The sequence below is a fragment of the Gorilla gorilla genome, chromosome 2 (genome assembly GCF_029281585.2).
Source record: "Gorilla gorilla gorilla isolate KB3781 chromosome 2, NHGRI_mGorGor1-v2.1_pri, whole genome shotgun sequence".
Taxonomy (NCBI): Eukaryota; Metazoa; Chordata; class Mammalia; order Primates; family Hominidae; genus Gorilla; species Gorilla gorilla.
In genome coordinates, this window is record NC_086017.1 from 119,036,641 (window position 1) to 119,051,113 (window position 14,473).

Sequence of the window (14,473 nt, forward strand, 5' to 3'; positions counted from 1 at the left end):
TTTTACATGATAACCAGCTTGACTTACTATTGTCCTCATGTATCATGTATCATTACATTTCTCAGATTGAAGGATTTATGGCATAATGGGTTCATATAAAGTCCACTATTATGTGGCCTTGGGCATGTTACTTATCTTCTCTGGATCTCAGTTTTATATCAGTAGAATGGAAATTGTGCCTCCCTCAACTGCAAAATAAAAGGTGATCATATAGGTAGGATGCTCAGCACAGTGCCTGATACACATAGTGATAATAAATGGTCATCAACACTATCCCAGTGCCTTTGCTCATGTTAGTTCCTCTTTCTGCTGCTTCTCTTTTCCATTTTGAAAAATTCTAAAAGACCTGGCTCAACATGTTTTCTCAACTGTGCTCCACTGTGCATAGTTTTGTTATCATATTTTATTATTTTATGCCTATTTGCCTTGCCCACTTTTCCTGCTTGACTCCTTAGCCTAGCATTCAAAACCCTCCACTTTATTCTTCTTTTTCCCCCAGTGGTCTTCTAATTCTTCCCCTCCACCACCTGATCCCTTGATGCCCTTCCAGACTTCAGGACGTTGTGTCTTTTTCTCTGCCCAGAATGGTCCTTCCCATTTTTCTTTGCTACCAGGATCTTACTCATCCATCAAGGACCAACTCTATTAATTCTTTCTTTACTCCATGTTAGAATTCCTTCTTCACCCCCATTTCAATAATACTGTGTTTATGTCTCTATTATTAAACTCACCATTATAACATTTTAATTATGTACACAAATATTTCCCATTAGACTATGAGTGTGTGGAGGGAGGGATTGTGCCTTGTTCATTTTTGTTTCCCTCAGTACCCATTACTGTGTTCAAAATACAGTGGGTAGCCATCAAATGTTTGTTGTATTTGCACGACATGGATATACTATGCCACATCTGCCTAAACCAAGAGGCCAGAAATGTGATTAAAAGTGACACTTCTGGGTCCACAGCCCCCTCTGTAATGCTTGTAGGCCACTGAATGTTTTCCAAGTTCCAAATGAAAAGATGGTCTAAAATTTATCACAATCTCTATTTGAAATAAAATATCTAGTCACAGCCGGGGGTGGTGGCCCATGCCTATAATCCCAGTACTTTGGGAGGCTGAGGCAGGCTCATCACCTGAGGTCAGGAGATCGAGACCACCGTGGCCAACGTGGTGAAACCCTGTCTCTACAAAAAATACAAAAAATTAGCCAGGTGTGGTGGCACACGCCTGTAATCCCAGCTATTCAGGAGGCTGAGGCAGGAGAATTGCCTGAACCCAGGAGATGGAGGTTGCAGTGAGCCGAGATTTTGCCACTGCACTCCAGCCTGGGCGACAAGAGCAAAACTCCATCTCAAAATTAAATAAATAAATAAATAAATAAATAAATAAATAGTCATGAACATAAGTATAGGCTAACACTTAATGATTAATGAAATCCAGGAAGCATAAGAGAAACTGGGTGACATACAAGGTAAATAGGTCAGTAAAACAAAGAAAAAACTAATAAACTCTGGCTATGATATCTAGTCCCTGGGTATTAGGTAGAATCCTTATTGAAATTTATGGCTGTGGAAAACTGGCCAGTTTCATTTTCAGCATGGTCGGGTCAGGGACATTTCCTCTTATCAATAGGAAGCTGCTATACAATTAAATGGATCAATGATGCAGTGAGCTGAATTAGTCTTTTTATGGTCATATAATGGGACTAGTGTGCATTCTACATTATTTCAGTTGTACAAACATGATATTTGAATCTACCTTATAGGAAGATGCTTGGGCTGCTTTAGCCTATTGATTTGAGGAACAGTAAAAGGAACTGGTGATAGGAAGGCAGCAAAGTAATATCAATAAAATTGTGCAGGGGATTCACATTTGACACACTGAATAGCTTTATGTAGACTTAATGATTTTTTAGAACAATTTACAAATCTGCCCTAATTCAATTAGTACTATAATAATCTACCTTAAAATATGGTGGGGCATTCTGTTATGTATTTACTGCATTTGGTTCTGGTCTGTGGAACATTATAACACTTGTTATCAGTGGTATGCTGGTAAACTGGCTCTATGTTTTGTTTTGCTTTTTAAAGCCTTGATTTCTAGTGTTTTCCTATTTCCATGACATAAATACAGTACTCTCGTAAGGGGCTGGTTTTAAGATACCAAAAGTTTAACACCCAGCTTTTGAGGTTTCTGAATATGTGACAGTTTGCTTTTTGGAGATGGTTAAGAGTGGCCTCCAGCACACCACTGAAAGTTATTGTAAATAATAAAGATAGTCTGCTAACAATTTAAAATCCTGAAAGTTTAGGACTAAAAGCACTCAGAATATTGTAGTCCTACCCCTAACTTTGTAGGAAAAAAAGGTTAAACTGAAAAATAGTGACGTCCTAAAAGTCATGCAGAAAGTTACTAGCTATGATATTGTGATGTAAGAAATATTTGGTCTTTGTTCCAGATTGCTGGTACAAAACTCCTAAAACCCTTGTAATTTCCTGAGTGACGGGGATTAAAGGAGTATCAGCTGTTATTCATAATAAGCCCCTTTCAAGCACACTTGAGTTCAGGCTGATGAGGTATCTCTTGGAGGATAGCGGGTTGAAGAACCATGTGATTAGACAGTAGGAACTTCTACCCTACCCTCTGACCTCTGGGGAGAGCTGAGGGCCTGGAGATTGAGTTCAATCATCAAAGGCCAATAATTTAATCAATCATCCCTATGTCATGGATCCTCCGCAAAAGCTAAAGGGGTTCAGAGAGCTTTCAGGATGGTGAACACATGGAAGTGCTGGGACAGTGGCATGGAAACTCCATATCCCTTCTAATACCTTCCCCCATGTCCCTCTCATCTGGCTCTTCATTTGTATCATATAAACTGTCAAACACAGGTGAAGTGTTTTTCTGAGTTCTATGAGCTGTTATAGCACATGCTCAAACCTGAGGAGGAGGTCATGGGAATCCCCAGCTTACAGCCAGTTGTTCAGAAGTGTAGGAGGCCTTGACTTGTGATTGGCATCTAAAGTGGGAGCAGTCTTGCAGGATTGAGCTCTTAATCAGTCGGGTCTGTGCTAACACTGGATGTTTAGTATCAGAAATAAATTGAATTGCTGGACACTCAGCTGGTGTTCAGAGAGCTGGAGAATTAGTTGTTGGTGTGAAAAAATGCACACATTTGGTGTCAGAAGTGCTGTGAGTACAAAAATGTGTTTCTTTTTTTTTCCTTTTACTAGCAAATTTGGGATTGGAATCAAGGTGTCTGGATTCCCAGTGTATTCTATACACAAATCTTCACATAGGGAGGATAAAAGTCACTGGGCATGAATGAAAACATGATTGTATAATCTTGACTTGAAATATGGGACAAGGTAGGTGACAGGAGCTATAGTCATGAAGCTCTCACAGGGCTGCTCCAAACTACACTGAAAACCATTTAGGAAACCATGAAATTGGTTACCTTTCTCTTTGGTTTTCTGATTTTTTTTAAGTGATAGTTTTTAATATCAATATGTCTTAAAGTCTAGTGTGTATTAAGTCATCTAGGGTATTTATTAAAAATCTCCAAGGCAGGGCTAATATTAAGGCAATCCACAGGCCACACTGAGAATCACTAGTTTAGATCCTATTTAAAGACCCCTTCTGAGCTAAGATGCTTTGTTTACACACAGCCAGGGAAAAATTCTAGATTGGTGGCTCCCTAAAGTGCTTCCTAAATAAGCTGCATCAAAGGCACATGAGCAGCTTTTTAAAATTTCTGACCCCACCCCCCTCATTCCTACCCAAGCCGACTAAATAAAAATTGAGGGGAAGGGAGCTGAGAAATTGTATATGAGGGACTTGAGCATACATGCATTTCAGTATCCTCCGGGGGTCCTGGAACCAATCTCCCAAGGACACTGAGAGGTGATTGTATATATTTGTAAAAAATAATGGGACATTTGCTGATTGCAGATTCACAGTGTAGACAGGAAATTGTGAAGAAAATGAAACAATTCTCAAATTTCCCTGATTATACAAATGTTGTTTTTGCATAAAACTCATGGGAAGTGCTGACCTAGATAAGTTAGAGGGCAGTAGAAAAATACTTCCTTAGAATTGTCAAAAAATTGTTTTACTTGGCCAGCAAACCAATGACTATAAAATTATTAAAGTTGCGTTCAATGGACCACAGAATTTTGAGAGTGAAATACTATTTCAACAGATTGATTAGCTATTTGATCCAGAGAGAGACTGACTTCCGTATAGAGCGCATAATCTTTAAGAACTATCATTTTAAAACTATTATTTTGAAATAATTTCAGATTATAGAAAAGTTTTAAAAAGTACAATTCAGTATTTCCTGCTCCCACATTCCCAAAATGTTAGCAATTTCCTACATTTTTTTCACTATCCTCTCTGTATATGTATGAATATACAAACACACATACCTTTTTTTTTCCCTGAACCATTTGAGAGTAAGTTGGTGACAGGGTGCCTCTTTAGAATCAAATACATGTGTGTATTGTTAAAAGTATATTATCTTATGTACAGCATAAATATCAAGAAATTAACATTAATACTATTATCCAATCCACAGGTCTTCAAAATTTTCCTGTTGCACCAATAATATCCTTTATAACAGGGGTCCCCAACTCCTGAGGCCATGGACCAGTCCCAGTCCCATTCCCAGTCCCTGGCCTGTTAGGAATTGGACCACACAGCAGGAGGTGAGCAGCGGGCCAGTAAGCAATACCGCCTGAGCTCTTCCTCCTGTCAGATCAGTAGCATTAGATGATTAGATTCTCATAGGACCGAGAACCTTATTGTGAACTGCACATGTGAGGAACCCAGCTTGCGTGCTCCTTATGAGAATCTGACTAATGCCTGATGATCTAAGGTGGAACAGTTTCATCCCAGAATCATCCCCGCCCCCTTGCCCCTGGTCAGTGGAAAAATGGTCTTGCACAACAGGGGTCCCTGGTGCCAAAAAAGTTGAGGATGACTGCTTTTATATATTTTATATATATATGTGTGTGTGTGTGTGTGTGTGCACATATATATGCTATATATTATATATATACACATATGCAGACACACTAAAAATATTCATATTTTTTCCTTTCCTGGCCCAGGGTCCAATCTGGAATCTCCTGTTGCATCTAGCTGTCTTATCTCTTTAGTCTCCTTTGCTCTGGAACTGTTCCTTAGAACTTTTCATGACATTATTTTTGAGGAATATAGGCTATTTTATACAAATCCCTCAGTTTGGATTCATCTGGTATTTCATGAGTAGATTCAGGTTATGCATTTTCAGCAGGAACCATGTAAGTGTGTGCTCTTCTCAGCAGGCCTATGGTCTCTATTTGTCCCATTACTAGTGGTGTTAACTATTATCACCTAAAGTGGTATCTACCAGGTTTCTATACTGTAAACAACTTTTTCCTTGTAAAATGTCTTACATAATTCAAGAATATGTAAATATCCTGTTTCTATCAAACTTTCACCTACCAGTTTTAGCATCCATTGATGAGTCTTGCCCAAACAATTACTACCATGGTAGATGCCTTGTGGTGATTTTCTAAATCCAGCATTCCTTTTCCATGAGCAGGAAGACCTTTCTCACCTCTCCATTTATTCTTTCATTCATTTATATCTGTGTGGACTTGTGGTTTCTTATTCCATGTGTTATTATTTATTACTATGACGATTGACTTTGATGCTCAAATTGTTCCAGATTGGCGGATGGTAAACCCTTAATCTGCTGTGTCCTTTAGATACTTCCCATCATTATTTAAGTCCTTCCTTTCTGGCAAAGCAAGTATTTTAGACTCACCTTGTGCTTTTCCTGTTGCAGCCCAGGAATCAGAAATCTAAGACTTCCTTTTTTTTTTAAAGAAGAGAATTTAGACATCAAGATCTGAGTGCCCACAGTTGTAATTGGGCTGTCATTGCTACTAGGCTGTATCAGAGGACAGAACTAGGAAATATGTGTGTGTGTATTACTACATGTTAAATATTTCTATATTTCTATTAATCTATACATACTTTTAAAAACCCATGAGTTCACACTGATGCTTCTAATTCTAATCCAATACCATAGGAAAAGAACCCATTGTTTTTGATCGCTATCTTGAAACCATACCAAGCACACAGGCTTAATGTCATTAAACTCTTCATGCTATAGAATGGGAGCTAGAAGGTATGCTGGATCCACACAGTGCCAGTCATCTACTCATCCATTTACTAACTCAATACATTTACTAGACACTTTCTATGTGCTGGGCACCTGGCAAGGAATACGGAAATAAAAGACTTTGTCCTATCCTAACGTAGCTCAATTCATTAGGTAGGACGGAAGAAAATAACAATACAGTATAATAAGCTCTTTATTCAAGGTATGCACAGTGTTCTATAGGAAGAGAGGAGGAGCACAGAACCCAATCTGAGTTAACTGGAATATTTCAGAGAAGGAAGTAAAAATAGGTGGCTTATACTACTCATTGCAAGAATTTTTAGATTTTTTACATGTCTGCATAAATAATGGGTGTACTTTGCTTCTGATTGAAATGCATTTTAAGGAGAGTTCTGATTTATCTAAAAGTGTTCTCTGCATTGATTGAATTCATCAAAAAACTACTTAGCCATGACAACAGCCACGAAAATAAATTCCCAGGACCAAAGGTTTTCAGTTTTTGTACTAGACTCGTCCCAAAGACCACACAGGAAAAGAGCAACTTCAGATTTTAAAAAATGCTTATTTTCCCATGGTGGGTTTTCTGCCTTTTTTTTAAAACAAATTAAATAAACTGGCATATTTGTCATTGTATTGATTGTCATCCTTTCAGGTAGTTTACATACACTAACTTTCTCCTATCTAAACTTATCTTAAACTAAAGAGAGGTTTAGTAAGGAAAGGGAAAGATCTGTGTACGTGAGCATGTTGGGGGATATGTCTAGAAAGGAAAAGCTAAGAAAAAAATAATAATATTCAGTGGAGAAAAGTATTAGGGTAAAAAATAACTTTTTAAAATTATTTTTGTTGTCCTAAACATAAAGCATTCTTATCAAATTTTCTACCACTGCTTTTGAAAATTATTTAAAAAAAAAAATTAACGCAGGCTGTCTCCTGCTTTGTGTTCCCCTGGCCAGTTTTCCCCAGTGCTAATTCTGGCACTCTAATGCTGCTTTTTTCACCAATTTAGAAATCCTAGCCTAGAAAGTTGCTTAGGAAGATGCATAAGTAAAGATCATCAGTACTAGAGGCTGATCTTCATGCGACCTGTCATCGTTCCTTCTTCCACAAAATGGTTCCCTAGTATAGCTGATACCACAGAAAAAGGTAGAAATTGAGACATGCATATGCACCTTCTCTTCATTCTAAGACCAGAGTCAAACATGAGTGATTGACTTATCATCATTCATTTATCCTTTTATTTAGTGGCCTTAGATCCTAGAAGATAGATTCCCTATAAAATCATTTTAGCCACGAAATATTCATAAGAAACCAACTTCAAATGTTAATGATACTGAAGTTTTTTTTAACCTAAAAAAAGTGGCAATTTTAGGTAACCATAAAGCTGAGGCAAAGGCAGTTTGGGTTCTTGGAAAGAATCCTGCCTACCAACTTTAGTGGCCTCTGGGCACAAAGCACTTATGATCACTGCAGAGGTGGAGCAATGTAAAGGACTGTGTCAGCAGTTCATGTTGTGACAGCAGCAGCATCTGCAGAAAACGCAGGTCATATACCTTGGCTTACACAAGGAATGCTAAGAAAAATGAGCCACCAGGTGGGAGCTTTAACATAGGTAATGATTAGTGAAAGCTTCTTAGAAAGTGAGAATTTGTAATTACTTTATTAAACATTACATTCAGTGTAAAGGCTTTAACCATCATAATCACCATGATATAATATGTGAGTATGTATATGTAAAAAAATACCCATTGAACATAAAATTATGTTTTGAAATCTATGCAACATGAAATATAGTTTGATATAAAAAACCCAACTAATCAGAAACATGAAAACCAGTATGTTTTAATAAAAGCCTGTTGCTGGTTCTGGAATAACTGTGGCATGCATGTTCCTAGTCATGTTGGACTTCTCCTTCAGCTTTGATTGGAGTAGTGTGTGTTCCACAATGCCAATTCTAATGTCCATCTCTACAGTTTCTTGCTTCAGTTTTGTTAAGCTCTGTTTAATCTTCACCAAAGGAGCTGCAGAATGAAAATAACATGAAATAAAAATGTTCATTTGGAGTATCAGTGTATTACAGAATTGTATGACATTTTCCTCACTTTGTCTTAAGCCCAAAATAGGGTTAAAAATATAGCCAAAAACTTACTGACATTCACACAGTTTTGCTGTGGCATTTTAAGCACCTGAGATTTTTTAGGATGAAAAATGATGTAGTATTTGATGTACTGAGACTAAACTTTCTTCCTTTTCTAGGGGAAAGAGCTGCTAAACAGGTGTTTAAGGATGTGTTCAAGATGATTTTATGAGCTAGTATATTTGTCTGTAGGAAAAGGAAATACAAAAGGGGAAAAGGGGAAGAGAGAATTATATTTGAGATGTAGATAATGGGCCCATTTAAAACATATTGCAAAAAAAAAATCCTAAACATTTCCTTTTGCAACATCATTCAGTATATATCAATAGAACTCTAGAAAATTTTTCTAGGGCATAGAAAAGCCTTCGACAATCACTACTGGCCCATATCAAAGTAACCTGCTCACAATGGAGGATGATTACCAGAGGATGATTAATTCTTCTCTATTTGACCCCTGCCCAGTCAGTTCTACTGGGGAGGAGGGAAAATAAACTACGGGTTATCACATCACTGCCTTAGTGTCATTTGGGCATATACTTAGTGCCCTTTTGTATATAAAATAGAAAAAGTGAAGCTCATTTGATGAAAACAGAACACAATATTATTTTTTAAACTGGCATAACAAAGTACGTATTTAAATATTTCCCACTCTTTGAATCAATAGTTTGAATTTTAAAAACCTCTAAATTATAGTTAAAAAGCCTACCCTTCTCAGCTGATTTATAAGAAAAACAGTACGCTGATTATCAGACATTTTTGTACAATGAATCTCTCTTCAAACAAGCAACAAATAATTTGTTTTATATATTAATACTATTTTGTTAAGTAGGTTTCTTGAAGAGCTATTTTTCTCTTGCTCAGTTTTTCCCCTAAAATGAGCATGTACTTACCACCATCAGTCATGCTGCTGCCCTTTTCTTCCATTTCTTGTTTTACCTTTTCTAATTCTTCCATAACCTTTCATGAAAACAAGTTTTCATGAGCATTACATTTTAATAAACTTTCACAATTTTTGAATTATGTATTAAGAAAATGTAATTTAGATATTAGCCACACATATAGAAAAATAAAGATATTAGGAATATTTTGGACATAATTCAAATAATACAAAGTATGCAGATATATAAAGCTTTTCAGTTTTTCAGAATGCTCCTAATGTTAAACCTCCTAATGTTAAACTTCACCAAATGGCTGTCACATCTGTTTTCTCATGTTGCAATATACTAAACACAATCGAAGTTGTTTTAGTCACTAGACACTCAAACCTCGCAATTACCTCATCGCATATACTTTGAAATTCTCTAACAACTGGTTATTAATTAAAATAGTATAAACATCCTGAAGAGATTTTAGATTTCTAAAGCTTTTCTGGGTATCTTTCTTAATATTATAGTTCTATAAGACATTATGTCACTTTTTCCTCTATAGGACACTAAAAAATGTTTATATCATATGGCTATATATAAGAATATTTATTGCTTTATCCAAATCATGAACTCCGAACTCCAAGGAGGCATACTTTGCTGTCACACTTGTTCTTATCTGCACTCTATCTGGCGATTATACTACTATAACCTCTATTATTAGCAAAATTCCAAACCAGCATTAATATAAGTAGAAAATACCATCTTTAAGAAATTGAAAATTTTTTACATGATCTACAACTAAGCTATAATTATTGTGACTTAGTAGGCTTTATTTTTATCATACTGGTGAGTAAAACTTTCCCTGGGAATAAAGTGCTCATCCAAGTAAAGCAAATTAATTTTTTCAGGCACCTGAAACGTTACAACTGGGGATAACTATCTACTCCAAAAGAAGTAAATGGTTCCCTGGACTCCCTTCAAGTGTTAATTTACCTAACATAAGTGAACACTTTACTTCTACATACTGTTTTATTTACTTAGAAGCACCACAGGATTAGAGTCTAAATATTTCTGATGTTATATTTTTAGTGTTTTAAAATAACTTTATTCCTCAAATAATCTCTATGAAAGAGGTTTAATTCTTTCCTGTCAAAACAGTAAAGTTTGTTCCAATTATACTGGATTGTAACCAAAGATCATCTTGGATTTTAGTCCCAAATAAACTACTGACCTTTTTTCAAGGTTTTTTCCTCCTTTGGCTCTTCAGTGAAAAATGGGAATATATATCAGGTCCTGCCTCTCTTGCAAGATCATAAAAATAAATGCAACTATTTATTTTTATGCAAATATTCTAAAGGAGGAGGTTATAAGCCACGCCCAATTGTGGACAGAGAAATACACCCAGGATCACACACAAATTATCAATAACAGTCACTAAAAATAAACCTTATATCTTGCAGACTAATGTTAAAATTTGTTATAGATTCCTTAAGTCAGTGCTTTACTATTCATCCCCATGTTAATAATAATTATTATGTAAAAAATATTGAGGAAAATTATAAGTGTGCTAATATTATGAGCAGGTTTTATGTTGAATTTAATACAGAAACTTCAGGCATCCTGTGGAAACAAGAAATGTATCAATTATTGATTCAGTCATAGGAAAATTAGGGATTATCTCCTAAAGAAAATGATTTAAAGGCACAGGAAGCAACTGAAATTAGCAGTGTTAAACCATCTGTAGGTTCTCAATGGCTGGGGCCCAGCTGACAGGTGAGAAGCAGGGCAAGAGCATCGGTGTGTACCTCAGAGAGGAGTCTGGTTCTTTCCGTCACTCCTCCATTTCCCTGCTGGTATCGCTCCTTTGCCTGAGAGGAAAAACATCTTATTTAATGGCAAATTCAAAGCAGCAGCAGATTAAATACGACTGACCTCTTTGTGTTTGCAATTTCTGCAGGTCATTTTATGACAACCCTGCTCCTTGTTTGTGAATACATTTGTGAAAGTGACATTTAACTGTAGCTGTTTTATGTCCCTAATAGGCAGCATGTATTTAACTAAGTACTACAAAATGATGAACTACCTTAACCTTCACAAACTGACTGTGTACCTCGCATGGGCATGGTTCACAATAAAAACTGTCCTTGGTCATTCCTAAACAGTTTAGGAGAGGAGCTCTTGGTCAATCTGATTTGCGTGCTCCACAGAGAAAGTCAGTTCTAAAACCAAAAATCAATCAAAGTAGAGCATGAAGCTCAATGATGAATAAGGATTAACATCCGGTAAGACAGTACACTCAACTGGAGTATGTCAGAAACTAACAATCAATTATATAATATTAATATTAGACAAATACATGGTGGCTTTGATCAGAGAGTTTTACATCATTTTGATAGTTAAAATATTCATAAGTAATTGTGTATATGAAGGAATAATACATTTAACAAATAACATTGAAAAGTGTAGATTTCTATTTAGTCTTTGAGGACTTCTGAAAGTATAGAAGTATCTTAAATTTACTTCTACTTTTTTCTCTTTCTCAACTTTGTCTGCTGAAGACAAAAAATATGCCTTCAACTGATGTTTGCAACTGTCCTTACTAGTCTTCTTTAACATCAGAAAATAGGGGGCATAAATCCCAAAGGAAAGCTTTTAGATCCCTACTGCTGGGACAAAGAACTGGTGCTTTCAAAGTCTAGTGATTTTATTTTTTAGTTAAAATTCTAAAACTTTGAAAGAATGAAAAATTTGTCTCATTTTATTAATTAAACTGCTTGTCTCTGAATGTATCTTGCTTTCACATTCCTTATTACGTGGTTGTAAGCCAGAATGGCAAGGACTGTCTTTTTCCTTTGACACATGTAAATGCATACTATTCTTCTTCCTCCTACGCGAATGGTAAATTAACAACAGACTTAGAAGCAAAACCAGGTGTCCTGATACTCTGTTCCTGTTCTAAGCTATGTTCCCCCAACAGCATATGCCTTCATTTACTTAAATCAAATGAAGACGTGCATTTAAAGACTTCTAGAAGAAAACAACTTCTATTACATGTGAAATGGAAATAAGTTCACTCGGCTCTCTTGGCTTCCTAAAGTGGGCAGAAAATTGATGTTTTGCTGTTCATGAAAAGCATTTCATGATTCTCAAATGAACAGTATTGTGTCAAGTTTAGGGTTTAGGGTTGTTAACTTGAATAAATCCTTGGAAATCATTCTTAAATTACCTCACTCAGCTGGGCTTGAGCTGCACGATATTCTTGAACCAAATTCTCAAGCTGATTGTTGATGTACTTTTCTCGGCTGCCGATCTTTTCCAAAGTCCTAGTAATTTCATTATGGAGTTTGTCCAAAAATCCCTAGAAATTCCATGGAATTTGCAGATAGAAGAACTCACAAACATATTTTTTCAAAAATATTAAAAATGGGTTACATCTCAATCCATTCTACAAATAATCAACTACATGTGCAAAAGAAGACAGCTTGAAATTTTCAATAGCACAAAATATCTGTGATGAGAAATATTTTAACCACACTTAGAAGAGTTTTAGAATAAAAATGCACCTGGCAGTGTTAGTCAATTCATTTGTCATTATACATACCATAAAATTTATGTGACTATAATTAGCATTATATAACATTCACAATCAAAGTAAGGGAATAACGTGAGTTTCCTATAGCACGATTCAAAGGTGACTGAAATATTCCAGTTGGAAATAGATCCCTAAGCCTATAGCTCTAGCCTGGGACACATAACTTTTCAGTCTAGCTTTGCTTCTTTGTGACATTCTCCAAAGTCCTTGTTTCTGGCAGGACAGCAAGCCTGCGGAGGCTGTAAGTTCTAGACCTTGCTAGCCTGGTGATCTTTCCTCCTTTAAGATTCAGAGAGGAAAGGATGATGAAATGTTTCTCTCTAATATATGCATTATCTATATATTATACATATATATCATATATATACATATATAGCTTTTATTAATATGTAAGTTAGCTTTCTTTAGTTGGTTTAAATGTAAGGTCAGTTGAAATGTAACACGGTACATTCAATTAGTAAGTTCCTTAAAGGCAAAAATTGTGCCTTTTTATTCTTTCATGTTCTCTTATAACAGGTGTTCCACAGATGAGTAAATGTACATTGATTCACGTAAAGTAATTCATATACCTTGGCCTCCTTTAGAGCAGATTCAATTCCACTTTTGTGCTGGTGCATTTGGTCAACATGGATTCTCCAATCCTACAGGCATAGAGCACATAGAAATAATGTAAAAAATACTACATTTCCATCTTTCCCTACTTCTTGTGAAGTTGTAACCTTTAATTACTTTGGTTCCTGCCCTATTTCAGGTGGGATAGCCCTATTTATAGCTTGCAATCAGATTATAAAGAAATATGTGTAGAGCACTTTAGGATAAAAGGTTCTAAATAAATGTAAATTATTTCACGTGTTCACAGAGTGATGTCTGACAATTTAAATTATTCCTGCACTGCTGGTGGTTAATATTTATGACTACCCATTAAAATGAAAAAAAAAATTCTAATTACTAGAAAAGAACCACTTGTTTAAGCAGTAACAATTATGTTTGCCAAAAGCAATTCTGAACTCAAATATCATATATCAAAGATTAGTTTGTCCCTTGGAAATGAAAATGGGGCCCTCATCTTCATGAAGCCTTTTGAGTCCCTTTCTTAATAAAGGAAGTTTATAATGATTACTGGAGTTCATGTATTTTAAAATATCATCTATTACTACTAGACTGATCTGAATTAGTGTGCAAATTTGAAATCTACATCAACATTTTAATTTCCTACAAAATATATTAAAAATATTTCAGTTTACTACAAAGTAATAATTTTTTATTTTATTTTACTTTAAGTTCTGGGATACATGTGCAGAATGTGCAAGTTTGTTACATAGGTATACTATGTGCCCTGGTGGTTTACTGCACCCATCAACCTGTCATCTAGGTTTTAAGCCCTGCATGCATTAGGTACTTGTCCTACTGCTCTCACTCCCCATCCCCCATCCCCCAACAGGCCTGGGTGTGTGATATTCCCTTCCCTGTGTTCATGTGTTCTCATTGTTCAACTCCCACTTATGAGTGAGAACATGCGGTGTTTGGTTTTCTGTTCCTGTGTTAGTCTGCTGAGAATGATGGCTCCCAGCTTCATCCATGTCCCTGCAAAGGACATGAATTCATTCTTTTTTATGGCTGCATGGTATTCCACAGTGTATATGTGCCATACTTTCTTTATTCAGTCTATCATTGATGGGGATTTGGGTTGGTTCCAAGTCTTTGCTAT

At 36.0% G+C, this 14,473-nt stretch overlaps 1 protein-coding gene across 2 annotated transcripts in view; it reads right to left on the minus strand.

Annotated features, from left to right (window-relative positions):
* Positions 1-6,345: 6,345 nt before the first annotated feature.
* Positions 6,346-14,473, minus strand: part of IFT57 (intraflagellar transport 57) — a 61,713-nt gene continuing 53,585 nt past the window's right edge. Inside the window, exons 7-12 of one of the 2 annotated variants that reach the window (XR_002005249.4) lie at positions 13,335-13,406; positions 12,400-12,531; positions 10,979-11,041; positions 9,198-9,264; positions 8,357-8,493; positions 7,993-8,191 (exon numbers count right to left, since the gene is read on the minus strand). Coding sequence is in view for 1 of the 2 variants with exons in the window: in XM_019023558.4 (XP_018879103.1) it covers positions 8,013-8,191; positions 9,198-9,264; positions 10,979-11,041; positions 12,400-12,531; positions 13,335-13,406 (513 nt within the window). In the remaining variant the exon portion in view is untranslated. Of the gene's footprint in view, positions 8,192-8,356; positions 8,494-9,197; positions 9,265-10,978; positions 11,042-12,399; positions 12,532-13,334; positions 13,407-14,473 lie in introns of both variants that reach the window. The other variant, XM_019023558.4, reaches the window with a different exon arrangement.